This window comes from Salvelinus sp. IW2-2015, unplaced genomic scaffold (assembly GCF_002910315.2).
Source record: "Salvelinus sp. IW2-2015 unplaced genomic scaffold, ASM291031v2 Un_scaffold3859, whole genome shotgun sequence".
NCBI classification, from domain to species: Eukaryota; Metazoa; Chordata; class Actinopteri; order Salmoniformes; family Salmonidae; genus Salvelinus; species Salvelinus sp. IW2-2015.
This window is the reverse complement of record NW_019945133.1, coordinates 1,729-19,632: the sequence shown is the minus strand read 5'-3', so window position 1 is coordinate 19,632 and position 17,904 is coordinate 1,729. Positions and strand designations below refer to the sequence as shown.

Sequence of the window (17,904 nt, the reverse complement as noted above, 5' to 3'; positions counted from 1 at the left end):
ATCAATAGGCTATTAGCTTCCCCAAAGACATTGTGTAGCTGCACTTGGTGCAGTGGCAATATGTTTGAATTAAGGGGGAGTCTGAAGTCAGACACAAACGAAACACAAATGAGTGGTCTGTCAGCTCTCTACGTCCCAAACAGACGGCACCCTATTCCCCAAACAGACGACACCCTATTCCCCAAACAGATGCACCCTATTGCCCAAACAGATGGCACCCTATTGCCCAAACAGATGGCACCCTATTGCCCAAACAGATGCACCCTATTGCCCAAACAGATGGCACCCTATTCCCCAAACAGAGGCACCCTATTCCCAAACAGATGGCACCCTATTCCCTACATAGTGCACTACTTTTGACCATAGTGCTACAGACACTGGTAGTCTACTACTCAGAGAATAGGATGCCCTTTGAGACGCTGTCCCGGGTGAACAACTGCTGTCTGGAACTGAAGCAAGATGGACACGTGACTCATACCCACCCAGCAGTAGTTATAGCCTGCTGCCAGGCTCCATCATACCCACCCAGCAGTAGTTATAGCCTGCTGCCAGGCCCCATCATACCCACCCAGCAGTAGAGTTATAGCCTGCTGCCAAGCCCCATCTACCCACCCAGCAGTAGAGTTATAGCCTGCTGCCAAGCCCCATCATACCCACCCAGCAGTAGAGTTATAGCCTGCTGCCAAGCCCCATCATACCCACCCAGCAGTAGAGTTATAGCCTGCTGCCAAGCCCCATCATACCCACCCAGCAGTAGAGTTATAGCCTGCTGCCAAGCCCATCATACCCACCCAGCAGTAGAGTTATAGCCTGCTGCCAGGCCCCATCATACCCACCCAGCAGTAGAGTTATAGCCTGCTGCCAGGCCCCATCATACCCACCCAGCAGTAGAGTTATAGCCTGCTGCAAGCCCCATCATACCCACCAGCAGTAGAGTTATAGCCTGCTGCCAAGCCCCATCATACCCACCCAGCAGTAGAGTTATAGCCTGCTGCCAAGCCCCATCATACCCACCCAGCAGTAGAGTTATAGCCTGCTGCCCAGCCCCATCATACCCACCCAGCAGTAGAGTTATAGCCTGCTGCCCAAGCCCCATCATACCCACACAGCAGTAGAGTTAAGCCTGCTGCCAGGCCCCATCATACCCACCCAGCAGTAGTTATAGCCTGCTGCCTAAGCCCCATCATACCCACACAGCAGTAGAGTTATAGCCTGCTGCCAAGCCCCATCATACCCACCCAGCAGTAGAGTTATAGCCTGCTGCCAGCCCCATCATACCCACCCAGCAGTAGAGTTATAGCCTGCTGCCAGGCCCCATCATACCCACCCAGCAGTAGAGTTATAGCCTGCTGCCAAGCCCCATCATACCCACCCAGCAGTAGAGTTATAGCCTGCTGCCAAGCCCCATCATACCCACCCAGCAGTAGAGTTATAGCCTGCTGCCAAGCCCCATCATACCCACACAGCAGTAGTTATAGCCTGCTGCCAGGCCCATCATACCCACCCAGCAGTAGTTATAGCCTGCTGCCAGGCCCCATTCATACCCACCCAGCAGTAGAGTTATAGCCTGCTGCCAAGCCCCATCATACCCACCCAGCAGTAGAGTATAGCCTGCTGCCAAGCCCCATCATACCCACACAGCAGTAGTTATAGCCTGCTGCCAGGCCCCATCATACCCACCCAGCAGTAGTTATAGCCTGCTGGCAGGCCCATCATACCCACCCAGCAGTAGAGTTATAGCTGCTGCCAAGCCCCATCATACCACCCAGCAGTAGAGTTATAGCCTGCTGCCAAGCCCCATCATAAGTTTGAACCACCAGGACTCCTCCTCGAGCCGGCCGCCCGGCCAAACGGAGCAATCAGGGGAGAAGGGTCAGGGAGTGACCAAGAACCCGATGGTCACTCTGACAGAGTCCTCTGTGGAGATGGGAACCTTTCAGAAGGACAACCGTCTCTGCAGCACTCAACCAATCAGGCCTTTATGGTAGAGTGGCCAGACGAAGCCACTACTCAGTAAAAGGCACATGACAACGAGCTTGGAGTTTGCCAAAAGCACCTAAATGACTCTCAAACCATGAGAAACAAGATTATACGGTCTGATGAAACCAAGATGGAACTCTTTGGCCTAAATGCCAAGCGCCACGTCTGGAGGAAACCTGGCACCATCCCTACGGTGAAGCATGGTGGTGGCAGCATCATGCAGTGGGAGTTTTTCAGCGGTAGGACTGGTAGACTAGTAAGGATCGAGGGAAAGATGAACGGAGCAAAGTACAGAGTGGTCCTTGATGAAAACCTCACCAGAGCGCCCAAGACCTCACACTGGGAAAAGGTTCACCATCCAACAGGACAACAACCCTAAGCACACAGCCAAGATGTCCTAACCGACTTGCCAACCGATAGTTTGTTAACAAGAAATTTGTGGATGGTTGAAAAACGAAGTTTTAATGATTCCAACCTAAGGGTGTGTCAACTTCCGTCTTCCAACTGTATTGAAATAAGTTATCTTCACTTTTACTCAAGTATGACAATTGGGTACTTTTTCCACCACTGTGTGTGAGTGATCAGATGATGGCGTGTTTGTGTGAGTGTGCGACCGAGAATAAAGAGTCAAAAAAACAAGGTTAACTCAGATAGTCCGTGAAGCTATTTTAGCTATTTAATCACTGTCTTACTGTTTAGGGATCGAAGCTGTTCAAGAGTCTGTTTGCCAGACTTGATGCACCGGTACCGCTTGCCGTGCGGAAGCAGAGAGAACAGTCATGGTTTGGGTGGCTAAACTTTTCAACCTCCCGAGAGGAAGAAGCTTGTAGTACTCCGTTGGGAGCCATTGATTCAATTAGGCAATCATTCAGACAATGTTGTTAAACCATGGCCTGGAGCCTTTTTTATTTCTACAGGGTTACAGTCGCTGCCGGCATGTTGCTTGTGCCTAACATTGCTTCTCTTTGTGGCCGACTCCCCTCAACGCTAACCTGTCAACCACTGCACTAGTCACACGATGGCTTTGCTAAAGCTAAGAGCTCTATCATAGGTGGTAGAGAATCATTCTTTCTGTCATGGGACGAGRATGTCTTACCCACAGAAATATAGTATATTAGTAAAATTACTAATTGTTAATAGATTTTATTTCTATGGTCTAAACTGTCTYTTCCATGTTGTCAACCATGTTTTCTCTTGTCATCCCTTCTCTCCCCTGTCAGACTCCTAAAACCAAGGCCACAGTTTTTAAGTTGTGCAGCCTTTGCCTGTACCTGCCCCAGGACCAGCTAACGTGCTGGGGCGTTGGCGACATCGAAGATCATCTCCTCCCGTACATGCCCGACTAGGGCCAGCCGGCCTCCATGGCTTCCGCCCACAACACAAGAAAGATTAACCCACAAGCCACTGAAGCAAGTGGATCTCTCTCTCTCTCTCCTCCACCACACATCCTTCCGTTTGAATAGAATTGAACTGGTGCTTGGATCTCCCTTTTTTTGTTGTTAAACACTTGTTCATTCATTAATTTCCGTCCTCATGAAGCATATTTGTTTTTTCCTTACCAAGCTTCCTCCTACTACCAGTTTTTTGGCTTGGTTTTTCCCTTTTATCCTCCATCGTGTTTATTTTGAACCTGCACAAACATTGAAATTTGAGTGGTTGGTTATTCCCCTGGAGCTGCACTGTCAACAACACAGTCCAGTCACTGAAGGAACTATTTATGTTGCTACCAAGCAGGATCAAAGCCACACAAGCTTTCATGACGTTCAGTCTCTGCTGGACACATTGTCACCCATGTCATAAGATTGTAAAAGCTTCTGTCATTTCAAAGATGTGTTTTTAAAGAGGAAAAGATGCCATGGGGGRGGGGGGGATTCTAGAACGACTAGCTACAATCTAYGATGACAGGTGAGGTGTTGTTAAACCGTCTCCCTTTTTTAAAGATAAATACAAACAGTATTTCAAAATCATTTGGTGTAGGTATTTGCTTCTTTGTTTTCCTTTTTTAAGCCTCCTTTTGTTTGAAGCTGGGTGTTTTGTTTGTTTTTAAATTGATTTTGGCTGTCATTTGCGATCCTGTGAAATATGCCAGGTAGATAATTTTGGTAAGAGCTGGAGTATAGATGAGAACTGTTGGGAGGGAGTTTTRAGACCAGTGTTGTGAATCGCATGGTGCGGACAGACACACACTGTCGATGTTGGTTAGATGCTGAAGCTTGTTAACACGCAAGACATTCAAGCTACTGAATCTGATGTATTTTTTCGCCCCAAGTGGGTTGGCAAGGGTGACTGTTGGACTAATGTTCAGAAGATAATGTACCTACTAACAATGGAACAGGTTGTTGAGTTGAAATGAATGTGATTGCCAGATTTATGTTCCTTAATTTGACAAACACAAGTATCCTAAGAGTACTAATTGATGCGGTGCTTATAAAATGGGTGTGTTTCTTTCTTTGTTTTTTTTTTGCAAGCTTGCTTTGCTGGGGAAATAAAGCACATTTAATTTGGGTTTTTCTTTTGATTCAATGTGTTCACCTGAAGGCAGGTCTACGTGTTCACCTGAAGGCGGGTCTACGCGTTCCCCTGAAGGCGGGTCTACGCGTTCCCCTGAAGGCGGGTCAACGCGTTCCCCTGAAGGCGGGTCAACGCGTTCCCCTGAAGGCGGGTCAACGCGTTCCCCTGAAGGCAGGTCAACGCGTTCCCCTGAAGGCGGGTCAACGCGTTCCCCTGAAGGCGGGTCAACGCGTTCCCCTGAAGGCAGGTCAACGCGTTCCCCTGAAGGCGGGTCAACGCGTTCCCCTGAAGGCAGGTCTACGTGTTCACCTGAAGGCGGGTCTACGCGTTCCCCTGAAGGCGGGTCTACGCGTTCCCCTGAAGGCGGGTCAACGCGTTCCCCTGAAGGCGGGTCAACGCGTTCCCCTGAAGGCGGGTCAACGCGTTCCCCTGAAGGCAGGTCAACGCGTTCCCCTGAAGGCGGGTCAACGCGTTCCCCTGAAGGCGGGTCGACGCGTCCCCCCGAGTTTAATCTTTATTTTGAAATGAATCTAGAAAACAACACTGCTCAACATATCCCAATACAATGTTAACTTAAAGTATTTCCTGGTGTGTTTTGTGTATACAAAGTGTGTAGATATATATTTACAGCACAATTAGATACACAAAATAATCATATTTCTTCACCCCTCCACAGACTTGCTGACTAACACAGTGCCACAGTAGCAGTGTGACAATTCCTGATTGGCTGACAGTGGCTCTGGGGTGAAGTTTCCCCTAGTAACACGATGTAGGTTCAGCTCCCCCCCCCTCCCCCAATCTTAACCATTAGTGGGGAAATGCAAAACTGACCCACGGTCAGCGTTTAGGGGAAAGTAGCAATCAAGGTGCTTTGTGTTGAGTTTCCCCAGAGGCTTTGCCAGTGAGGTCTACAGTAGTGAATGCCAGGCTCCGTCCTTGCTTCGACACCTTGGCTGTGATCAGCACTTCCTCACCCACCTCGGCAGCATTCATGTACCGGTCAGTTAACAGCTGTTCCATTCAGAGATCTGTGTCCCAAATAGCACCCTGTCCTCTATATTGAGCACTATCTTTTGACCAGAGCCCCTAGACTGCCATTTTCAGATGCAGCCAAGTGAGCTTTTCCATTCATTGTTTTAGATGACAGGTTACTCTTTAATCTTCCACCTATTACAGTATGGAGTGTAACGGATGTGAAATGGCTAGCTAGTTAGCGGGTACTTTTGTGGTGCGATGGGTAACGATGCTTCGTGGGTGACTGTTGTTGATGTGTGCAGAGGGTCCCTGGTTCGCGCTCGGGTCGGGGCGAGGGGACGGACGTAAAGTTATACTGTTACAGGAGCAACAGTTTTAGAGCTCAAAGGCTTCAACACCAAAGACACAAAGTTCTGTATAAATGGCTTCCATTCATTCTACAGGTATTATCAAGCCTGGGTAGGAGTCTGTTTTGTGCCATCATGCTACTTGTCATACCAAACTGCACAAACAGATYTGAGACCAGGCTATTCTCCCATGTATCAGCTAGCTACTGTCATTTAACTATAMAACTCAGGTGGTGTTCATGTCTGACTGGGGACCAGACAGCCAGTCATTCATTGTCCCTTGATCAACAGTGAAGAGAGCGTGGCAACCTATCAGTTGCAAGACTGGTGTTACATCTCAATTGTATTTCCTTGAGTACTCTCTCTCTCTCCTTGCCCATTTCTCCAAAATGTATGGGAGAAACCTCAGCTATTCTGCTGCAGTGAGCTTTGAGAAGGAGACGAGGGAGGTCAGGARTCAAGGACAAACCATTTAGATTCACCCTAGGTAACCTGAGAAATTGTAAGGGTGTGGTGAGCACGCCTTTGTTGACAAGGCTGTGGAGGTCTTATTTCATCTTATGCTATTTTTTAAAATGTAATAATAACACCTTAACTCGATCAAACCCCTCGACGGTCCAACATTTTTGTTTTAACTACTTTTAAAGTTAGAGAAACCATATTTAACGTTGTATGCAATTTAATTCTCAATCGCGTTAGTGGAAACAAAAAACTGCCCTCAGAACAGTCTGCTACTGATTGGTCAGTTCACATGGCTGCTAACCCTCGTTTTTGATTGGCTAGCTTTGCGAGGTGCGCTTGGCTAGCTTCACGAGTGCGTGAAGTCTTTGCCCAACAAAGTGATGTTAGGATATATAAGTTATCCCGTATGAGGTTTTGTGCCAACTACATTACGTTGTTACAGGTGTCAAGCTTATGGGCAAGTGGCAGCAGTGTGTAGGAGGGCGGTTTCGAGGTGTGAGAAGTGTGCAGAAGGGCATGAGACAAAGGAATGTGTAGCATTGGGGAAGGTAGTGCTATGTGTTAACTGTAGGGGTGCCCATGGGGCTGGGGATCAGAAATGTCCCGTGCGAGAGAGAGGCAGGTTGAGGTATCCAGGGTTAGAGTMGTGCAGAAGTTGTCATATGCTGAGGCAGTGAAGATGGGGGAGGGRTGGGCCAAAAGGRGGAGGGATCCTGAGAGGARTGGTGTGACTAGTAGATCTGTACCAGTACAGAGGGATAAACCAACAAGTGATACATGTTTCAGTAAGATTGGGATTTCTARCATTTATAGGAATGGTTATGAACTGTACTGCAGGGATGGAACGTAAGTCACAGAACATGGAGGATGTGGTGGCAGCTGCAGAGAGTTATGTGAGACCGGACGTCAGAGTTACAGGGTGTGTTAAGTTGGGGTGTCCCATCCTTTCAGGATGTTGGCCTGAGGTAGGACTAAATAGATTTAAATAGTGGAGTAGGGTGTTTTTTTTGTGAGTGTAGGGTTAGATGGTATTTTTTAAATATATTTTTTTAAATGTAAGCAAAGTATAAGGAAGTTCTACTCCAGTCTGTTAGGTGGCGGTAATGCAACATTCATTGGATGTCAACCGCCGTTAAACCTCGAATAAGAMGTAAAAGTGCTTTTGCTTCGCTTCTAACAAGATTACGCGTCGCTATAAAATAGATAAACCATGAGTAATATTTCCAAGTCCGTGTCGACTGTAGAAGAAACGAGGACTGGTCTGTGTGATGAGTTTGTGTCCATAACAGGATCCGATAGCGCCGTGGCTCAATGCTACCTTGCTGAAAATGACTGGGAAATGGAGGTATAGATAATTAGCCAGCTTCATCAGTCCAATKTATTAGTTCCCCTTGTAGGGCTACACAACTTTGGAACACAGCCTTTTTCCTCAGTCTGCAATGACAGAAGTGTCCAATCCAACATCAAAGTTTGTCAGAAATTATATTGCCTTAAAACGGTTTCTAATATAGACTAAAATAAAGAATCCGACTAGGTGTTTTTCCATCTCTAGTCGGATCGAGGCTATGCTACTATCAGAGCACGGAGCAGCCGTGAGATATGGCTCGAAAAATGTACCAACCCTGGGTTAGGAGATGACGGTGTACTCCTATTTATACCAACTGAGAAATCGAGAATTGAAATACTGCTAGTTTTTCGTCAGTATGCTAGGCTAACTAATGCTATAGCAGCACATTGGATTCGACAACACTTCCGGTAGCTACTCATSCCAACGTTAGGCGTCGTATTTTCATGGAATCCAATGCGTTGGACATTAACTAAACGTGTCACTTTAGTTTTAAGGTCTGAAAAAAACCACCATTAACCCACTTCTCTATACTGAATGCATGTTGTGTTACCTTTCAGAGAGCTTTGAACTCATTTTTCGAGGCTGACATGGAAGCAGTTTTTACAGTGGAAGATTCACCAAAGAAGGACATCAGCCCCCCTAAAGTTAAAAGACAGAAGTTGGACAAACCACAGGGGAAAATGGACTGGTATGTATTGTGATATGTATTCATGTGTTGGCCGGTCTACAATATCAATGATCATTTTGGTAAGTGTAAAATACACTATGAGCCTCTTTTAACCTTTATTTAACTAGGCAAGTCAGTTAAGAACAAATTATTTACAATGCTGGTCTAGATATTTTCTGTAATCCAGTGTTTCCTGGTCCTGGTGACCCAAAGGTTAGTTACTGCCTTAGCAATTACCCTCAACACTTTTGATTCAAATAATCAAAGGCTTGATGATGAGTTAAATCAGGTGTGTTAGTGCTAGTGCAAAAACCAAAATGGACCAGGACTGGGAAACACTGCCCTAATCTGTCCTTGCAAATCCTGCAGCATTGACCTGACCACAGAAGAGCCTGCCTGTTCCAGCAGCAGTGCCAAGTCAACCAACTCCTCCAAGTCAGTGGAACCCAAAGCTAAAGCCTCTGGCTCTGAGGAGCAGGATGACGACAAACTGTCGCTGATCTCTTGGAATGTAGATGGGCTGGACACCGTGAACCTGGGAGAGCGTGCAAGAGGCCTCTGTTCTTATCTGGCCCTGTGAGTCGCTGTTCGCTAACTGTCCTTATGTCAGCCATTATGGAACTATGTCAGATACTTTGCTTAACATCCTCACTCTTAACCCAATAACTTTTCTCTGGGTTACTTAGTCTGCATCCCAAATGGCACCCTATCCCCTATATAGTGCACTACTTTAGACCAGAGCCCTATGGAACCCTATTCCCTATATAGTGCACTACTTTTGACCAGAGCCCTATGGCACCCTATTCCCTATATAGTACACTACTTTAGACCAGAGCCCTATGGCACCCTATTCCCTATATTGTGCACTACTTTTGACAAGGGCCTAGGGAAGGGGTTACCAAACTGTTTTTGGCCCACGACCCCATTTTGCTATCAAAAAATTGTTGCGACCCCGAACCACGTGGGGAAAAATTATTTTAACAACATTTATGATTGTATTCTCAAYTCACTATCACATACTTTTAATGTGGGATTATGACAGTCAATTGTAAATGAGTCTCTGATCTTACCGCCACTAATGAGATGGGTGTGGCTTGATGCATATCACGTYGGAGCTTCTCAAAGTCAAGGGGTTGTGGTCGACAGTGTCTCTGCTGTCACATCCAACCAGGATCCGTATTCATCTTCAGGGCAGAAAGTCTGAGCTCTAGAAAGAGGCCTGAGTTCCTGAGTTGGAATTCTGTTAAAATAGATTTATTTTATTTTTTCTTCGGTTGGAGCTCATTTTTTTCCGCCCAGAGTTCCCAGTTGTTTTGAACGCGCCATTAATGCTCAGAGGGAGACGTCAGGGTGTTTTGYCAGGAACCTAAATTCCTCCGTAGTGACCCGTGATTGCGAGTCGTTCAGTCAGTTTCCACTTGATTGCTAGCTATCGCATAACAGTGTTATCTGACAAAGGTATTGATGTGCGTTTCTGTCCCTCTGCCTTCCCACACATTGTTTTCACCATATTAATTGTGGCCGGTAATATCAAAGTCTCTTCAATAGTGTGTGGTTTCATTGTGTAGCTAGTCATTCACCAGGGGAATGATTCAAGTGCGTCTTTTTCTCATTATCTAAGGGCACTCTCTGGTTGAATTTGAGCTTTTWGATTTGAATAATTAGATTTTTAAGGTTAACCACATAATGCTTTTGAGATACAAAGATGACATTATAATATATTTTTTTCTTCTGGATTTTGGAAATTCTCCCACCACCCTATTTTCATATCGGGGACCCCTAGTTTGGGAACCGCTGTCCTGGGGAACCGCTGGCCTGGGGCTTTGGGAACCGCTGGCCTGGGGCTTTGGGAACCGCTGGCCTGGGGCTTTGGGAACCGCTGGCCTGGGGGAAACCGCTGGCCTGGGCTTTGGGAACCGCTGGCCTGGGGCTTTGGGAACCGCTGGCCTGGGGCTTTGGGAACCGGCTGGGCCTGGGGCTTTGGAACCGCTGCCTGGGGCTTGGGGAACCGCTGGCCTGGGGCTTTGGGAACCGCTGGCCTGGGGAACAGCTGGCCTGGGGCTTTGGGAACCGCTGGCCTGGGGCTTTGGGAACCGTGGCCTGGGGAACCGCTGGCCTGGGGCTTTGGGAAACCGCTGGCCTGGGGCTTTGGAACCGCTGGCCTGGGGCTTTGGGAACCGCTGGCCTGGGGAACCGCTGGCCTAGGGCTTTTGGGTGCATTTAGAATCAACCTATGTGAAATGCATGCCTAACACTCCTTCCTCTAAACTCTAAGGACATGTCTCTGGGTTAGCAGATCATTTTCAGGCAGATCCCAAAACGTCCAGGGGGAATTTTGGGACCAAATTCACGTCAATGTCTTTTTTCATTTCAAATGGATACTAGTGGTGGATAGTACGATGATTGGGGTCTGTCTGTTTTTTAAAGTGTGTTAACGTCGTTCTCTCCTCTCCGTTAAGCTATACCCCTGACGTGGTTGTTTCTGCAGGAACTCATTGAACCGGTATGTTTCAGTACCTCAAGAAACGAGCCGTCAGCTACACCATCGTTGAGGGTACGGTGGGACCGTTTATCGATGGCAAGATAATACCTTTCCACAGTAGCATAATACTTAAAGTAATGCATGTGCCATTTGTTACGGAGAAGGGGGGGGGGGGTACCTTGTCAGCTTGTACAACTGAATGTACTTCAACTGAAATGTGTCTTCTGTATTTAACCCCCTCTGAATCAGAGCGTTGCGGGGGGCTGCCTTAATCGACATCTATGTCTTCGGAGCCCGGGGAACCAAGTGGGTTAACTGCCTTGTTCAGGGGCAGAACGAAGATTTTTACCTTTGTCAGCTCAGGATTCGATCCAACAACCTTTCGGTTACTGGCCCAACGCTCTAACCACTAGGCTACCTGCCGCCTCTACACTCTAACCACTAGGCTACCTGCCACCTCTACACTCTAACCACTAGGCTACCTGACGACTCTACACTCTAACCACTAGGCTACCTGTCGCCTCTACACTCTAACCACTAGGATACCTGTCGACTCTACACTCTAACCACTAGGAGATACCTGTCGACTCTACACTCTAACCACTAGGCTACTTGCTGCCCCTACACTCTAACCACTAGGCTCCCTGCCGCCTCTACACTCTAACCACTAGGATACCTGTCGACTCTACACTCTAACCACTAGGCTACCTGTCGACTCTACACTCTAACCACTAGGCTACCTGCCACCTCTACACTCTAACCACTAGGCTACCTGTCGACTCTACACTCTAACCACTAGGCTACCTGTCGACTCTACACTCTAACCACCTAGGATACCTGTCGACTCCTACACTCTAACCACTAGGCTACTTGCTGCCCCTACACTCTAACCACTAGGCTCCCTGCCGCCTCTACACTCTAACCACTAGGCTACCTGTCGACTCTACACTCTAACCACTAGGCTACCTGTCGACTCTACACTCAACCACTAGGCTACCTGTCGACTCTCACACTCTAACCACTAGGCTACCTGCCACCTTTACACTCTAACCACTAGGCTACCTGCCGCCTCTACACTCTAAACCACTAGTCTTACCTGCCGCCTCTACACTCTAACCACTAGGCTACCTGCCGCCTCTACACTCTAACCACTAGGCTGCCTGCCGCCCCTCCACTCTAACCACTAGGGATACTGCCACCTCTACACTCTAACCACTAGGCTACTTGTGCCCCTACACTCTAACCACTAGGCTCCCTGCCGCCTCTACACTCTAACCACTAGGATACCTGTCGACTCTACACTCTAACCACTAGGCTACCTGCCGACTCTACACTCTAACCACTAGGCTACCTGCCACCCCTACACTCTAACCACTAGGCTACCTGTCGACTCTACACTCTAACCACTAGGCTACCTGTCGACTCTACACTCTAACCACTAGGATACCTGTCGACTCTACACTCTAACCACTAGCTACTTGCTGCCCCTACACTCTAACCACTAGGCTACCTGTCGACTCTACACTCTAACCACTAGGCTACCTGCCTCCCACCTCTAACCACTAGGCTACCTGCCGCCTCTACACTCTAACCACTAGGCTACCTGCCACCCCTACACTCTAACCACTAGGCTTCCTGCCGCCTCTACAGTCTAACCACTAGGCCTACCTGCCGCCTCTCTACACTCTAACCACTAGGCTACCTGTTGACTCTACACTCAACCACTAGGCTACCTGTTGACTCTACACTCTAACCACATAGGCTACCTGCCACCCCTACACTCTAACCACTAGGCTTCCTGCCGCCTCTACAGTCTAACCACTAGGCTACCCGCCGCCTCTACACTCTAACCCACTAGGCTACCTGTCGACTCTACACTCTAACCACAAGGCTACCTTGCTCGCCCACACTCCGTCGACGACACCTCTAACCACTAGGATACCTGTCGACTCTACACTCTAACCACTAGGCTACCTGTCGACTCTACACTCTAACCACCAAGGCTACCTGTCGACTTCTACACTCTAACCACTAGGCTAGCCTGTCGACTCTACACTCTAACCACTAGGCTACCTGTCGACTCTACACTCTAACCACTAGGCTACCTGTCGACTCTACACTCTAACCACTAGGCTGCTTGCCGGGCCAATTAGGTTATAGGATATTGAAACAGAACCAGTGTCTTCTGTCTTTTTATGCCAAGGTAATGGGTTCGATTCCCGCTGAGGAATGTAAGTTACTTTGAATAAGTATCTGCTAAATATCATATATACACTGAGTTTACAAGACATTATGAACACCTGTTCTTTCCATGACAGAATGACCAGGTGATTCCAGCTGAAAGCTATGATCCCTTATCGATGTCACTTGTTAAATTCACTTCAATCAGTGTAGATGAAGAAGAGGAGGAGACGAGTTAAAGAAGGATTTATAAGCCTTGAGACAAATGAGACATGGATTGTGTATGTGTGCCATTCAGAGGGTGAACGGGCAAGACGAAAGATTGAAGTGCCTTTGAACAGGGTACGGTAGTAGGTACCAGGCGCACCGGTTTGTGTCAAGAACTGCAATGCTGCTGGGTTTTTCACGCTCAACAGTTTTCCCTTGTGTATCAAGAATGGTCCACCACCCAAAGGACATCCAGCCAACTTGACACAACTGTGGGTAAGCATTGGAGTCAACATGGACCCAGCATCCCTGTGGGACGCAATCGACACCTTGTAGAGTCCATGACCTGACAAACTGAGGCTGTTCTGAGGGCAAAAGGGGGTGCAACTCAATATTAGGAAGGTGTTCTTCATGTTTTGAATAATTTCTGTGTGAGAGATGTGTGTGAGATACATTTTATATATATATATAAAATGTATGCCATGACAAACACATTTTACTTCCTCAATGTCAGGGGGCGAGGAGGGGTACTTCACTGGTTTGATGCTGAAGAAGTCCAGGGTCAAACTCCTGAATAGTGACATCATCAGCTACCCAACCACCCAAATGATGAGGAATCTGCTCGTTGCTCAAGTAGGGTGATTTAACCATGAGTCCAAACAGGTAATTGTCTTTTTTTATATATATATATATACACAGCTTATCATAGGTCTGTCGTTGTGCGTGTCCATTCGGCATCAGGTGAAGTTCAGGGACCAGGAGCTGTGTGTGATGACGTCCCACTTTGAGAGCTGTAAGGGACAGGCAGAGGAGAGGATGAAACAGCTGAGGGTGGTCCTGAAGAGGATGAGGGAGGCGCCCAGTAACGTGACTGTCCTATTTGGAGGGGACACCAACCTGAGGGACACAGAGGTTAGGCTATGGTCTCTCCTATATTATCCTAAAACCATAATTTCTCTCTGGCCTCTCATTATTTCTCATCTCTCAGATTGGAATCTGTAAACCCTTTGATAACMCTTTGTCTTTAACATTTTATTTTTCTGTCTTCAGGTGGTCAAAGTTGGAGGTCTGCCCAGTGGGGTGTGTGACGTGTGGGAGCAGCTGGGGAAGCAGGAGCACTGCAGGTACACCTGGGACACCAAGGCCAACAGTAACAAGAGTGTACCGTATGTCAGCAGGTGTCGTTTTGACCGCGTTTACCTCCGGCCGGCCAAGGAGGGCCCCGGGTCCCGGATGACCCCAGATCACATGGCCCTGGTGGGCTTAGAGAAGCTGGACTGTGGTCGCTACACCAGTGATCACTGGGGAATCTACTGCAGCTTTATCCCTGGCTCCTGAGACTTAAGGTTGTGTCCCAAATTGTTCCCTGTAGTGCACTGCTTTTGACCAGGAACCAATATGGGATGCACCCTAAATGGAACATGTTTTGCGTGTAGTGGTCCCAGCAGGACTTGGGTTCGAGTCTGAAGGGTTTTTAACTGTTCCTAACGGACAGTTAAAAAGGTTGTAGTTGCTCTGATATTGGATAGGTAGAAAGCACAGTCTCTGTATGGGCCACAAACGGTAGGATCAGAGGYGGCTGGCTCACCCTTTATTGTAATGCTAGTGCCTTGAGCCGAGGACAGGAACGGTTTCTGAAGAGGATACAATCTTGCCTTGGTCGCCTCACGGATCTCTGGTCCTTCCTAATATACCCTCAGAATGAAAATGTTGAAGTTTTAATGTCCTATATGGCTCCCTATTTAGTGCACTATTTTAGACCAGAGACCTATAAAACTGGTGAAAAGGAGTGCACTGATATAGGGAATAGGGGGTGTCATTTTGGACAGCAGATGTGTATCTCATCCCAGTGTTTAAATGCTTTCTCTCTGAATGCTTTATGCTTTGTCTCCTAAAAGGCTTTGGCTGTCATTTTTAATTTCAATATGTGATTTGAAAATTTGTTTGGTTTTAATAGCAGAAGTCTTACATGTGGTGATGATTTCCCTCCAAGTCTGTTTTTAGTCCTGTACATTGAAAACACTTGAATAAAATTGGAATAAATACATTATGGTATAAAACACTTTCAATAATATATTCAAAAGGCTTGTCTTCTTAACCAGAGAGACTTCTATAACATATATTTTAAACACCTAGGGAATGATGTGGCACAAATGATCAAGTCCAAATTCTAATCAATTTCCATAAATAGTTAGTTTCGGAGACGTCTGTTCCCATCTCACTGCCTTCTGTCAGAATTTGATTGGCCAATTTTCAAGGAAGAAAGAGTCACGAGGCTCTGCTAAAAGTTTTTTCTTCAAGTTGGTGTCCTTGCCAACGATCCTCAGTATGTTCTCTCCCCTGGTCGGTTTCACAGATTAGATCAGATTTCATTTTTGGTTCTTACCAACATTTCAAGCATGGAAACAGAATGAGATKAATTGCTAGCTATTTAGATTCAAAACAAATGACCCACGAGCATTTCGCTACACCCGCAATAACATGTGACGTCACTGGAAGAAGCAAACTGGTCAATTTATCATATACAAAATGCAAATAATTTTACTGTTCTTAAGGAAATTAGTCAATTGAAATAAATTCATTAGGCCCTAATCYATGGATTTCACATGACGGAGAATACAGATACCTTTAAATTAAAAGGTAGGKGTGTGGATCAGAAAACCAGTCCGTATCTGGTGTGACCAACATTTGCCTACAAACGTGACACGTCTCCTTCACAAAGTTGATCGTGGCCTGAGGAATGTTGTCCCACTCTTCAATGGAAAAGTTGCTGGATTTCGGTGGGAAAAGGAACACGCTGTCGATTGAGGTTACTTTTGAAGACTTGCATTGCATCTTCAATCCACAGGCTTCTTTGATATCATGTGTCCTGCCAACAACCATGTCAAGACTAGCTCCCGCTCGCCTCTCCAATTATATATATTTTTAAATGTAACCTTTTATTTAACTTTTCCAATGTTCTGCCAGTGCTCAGACCATAGATATATAATTAGTAGAATGGACACAGCTATTCTATTTGTAATTGTATAGTTCAGATGTTTGGCTAGTGTCTACTGGCAGATCTGTTTTCCTGGATGTTCCTTCACCCAGAGGAAGCATCCCAAGTAGCACCCTATTCCCTATATAGTGCACTACTTTAGACCAGAGCCCTATGGAACCCTATTCCCTATTATAGTGCACTACTTTAGACCAGAACCCTATGGAACCCTATTCCCTATATAGTGCACTACTTTAGACCAGAGCCCTATTCCCTATAGTGTGCACTAACTTTGAACAGGGACTATAGGGTACATTTATCTAGGGAATAAGGTGCCATTTGGCACATTCACTTTGGATCTTCTCTGGTCATGGCCTTTCGGCCTCAGGAGGAATGAATGGTCATGGCAGCAGGTGAAGTGCGAGATAGATAGTTGATTGGGGGCTCACCCGCGCGGCCCGCGGGGCAGGCCGTGGAAGTCACGATATGTTTTCTAGGCAGGTACTGGGGAAGGTGGTGACAGTAGATATGTTTCTACAGGTCACTGACACGATGTGTAAGGTGACTGAAGTGGAATTATACGTTGGTTTACTCGGGAGGGTGACAGTGAAATATGTTTTCTACCAGTCCATGGGAGGGTGACAGTAGATATGTTGGTACTGGAACTGGGGAGGGCTGACAGAGTATGAACTAGAGTTTCTACCAGGTACTAGGGCTAGGAGCTGAGACAAGCGTACGATAATATGTTGAGTACTGGTAACCTAGGGAGGCAGTGACAGTAGATATGTGTTTCTAGCAGGATACTGGGAAGGGTCGAGCAGCAGTAGATATGTTTTCTACAGGTACTGGAGGGTGACCAGTAGATATGTGTTCTCAGTGACTAGGAGGGTTGAAAGTAGAGTATGTTTAGAGGTCTGAGGGGGGCTGCACAGTAGATATGTTTTCTGCACAGGTTACTGTGGAGGGTTGACAGTAGATATGTTTCTACAGGTACATGGAGGGCGTGACAAGTAGATATGTTGGTATTACCTCGGGAGGGTGCGTAGATATGTTGGTACTGAGATGATGATGTTTTCTACCAGGTACTAGTGAGTCGTAGATATTTACATAGTCTAGGGAGGAGTGACCAGTAGATGAAGTGTTTCTAACAGGTATCTGGGGGGGTAGACAGTAAATATGTTTTCCTACAGTTATTTCTGGGGATGGGTGACAGTAGATTGTTTCTCACAGGTACTGGGTAGGGTGACAGTAAATATGTTTCTAACAGGTACTTCGGGAGGGTACAGTAGAGTTATGTTTGACGGTACTGGGGAGGTGTGCCAGTAGATATGGTTTGACTGGACTGGAGGTGACAGTAAGATAGATATTTTCAGGTTACTGGGATGGGTGACAAGTAGATATGTCTGTTTAACATCAGGTATCAGGGGAAGGGGTAACAGGTTAGATATGTGATTTCTACAGGTAACTGGGGAGGGATGACAGGGTAGATATGTTCTCGGTAGGGGCAGCATCGTTATGTCAGGTACTGGGAATGACAGTAGATATGTTTCGTATCAGGTACTGGGAGGGGTGACAATAGAAGTTCCACCGTCTAACGTAGGTGCAGTATATGTAGGTTACTGGGAAGGGACAGTAGATATGTTCTAGGTACTGACGGAGGGTGACAGTAGATATGTTTTATCTTTTTCAGCAGGTATCTTCGTGGAGGAGGTGAGTCAGTAGATTATATAATTTGTTGGTACTCTGGGGGGGGTGAACAGTAGGATA

The 17,904-nt window shown here is 46.8% G+C and overlaps 2 protein-coding genes and 1 long non-coding RNA gene across 3 annotated transcripts in view; 2 read left to right on the top strand and 1 right to left on the bottom strand.

Annotated features, from left to right (window-relative positions):
* LOC112076585 (uncharacterized protein C6orf62 homolog) overlaps window positions 1-4,485 on the top strand; it is a 16,532-nt gene extending 12,047 nt beyond the window's left edge. The window contains exon 5 of the mRNA XM_024143319.2: window positions 3,201-4,485. Within this exon, the coding sequence (XP_023999087.1) occupies window positions 3,201-3,326 (126 nt within the window). The 3' untranslated portion in view covers window positions 3,327-4,485. The remainder of the gene's footprint in view (window positions 1-3,200) is intronic.
* Window positions 4,486-7,383: 2,898 nt separating this feature from the next.
* Window positions 7,384-15,207, top strand: tdp2b (tyrosyl-DNA phosphodiesterase 2b). Its single transcript, XM_024143318.2, is given in 7 exon segments — window positions 7,384-7,620; window positions 8,181-8,311; window positions 8,660-8,866; window positions 10,750-10,844; window positions 13,675-13,793; window positions 13,902-14,072; window positions 14,211-15,207. Coding segments are annotated over 7 exon segments (1,146 nt in total). The 5' UTR covers window positions 7,384-7,485; the 3' UTR covers window positions 14,499-15,207.
* LOC139026093 (uncharacterized) lies at window positions 12,133-12,772 on the bottom strand. Its single transcript, XR_011477803.1, has 2 exons — window positions 12,715-12,772; window positions 12,133-12,314 (listed from the first exon to the last, which is right to left on the bottom strand). It is a non-coding gene; the product is annotated as an uncharacterized lncRNA (long non-coding RNA).
* Window positions 15,208-17,904: the final 2,697 nt, after the last annotated feature.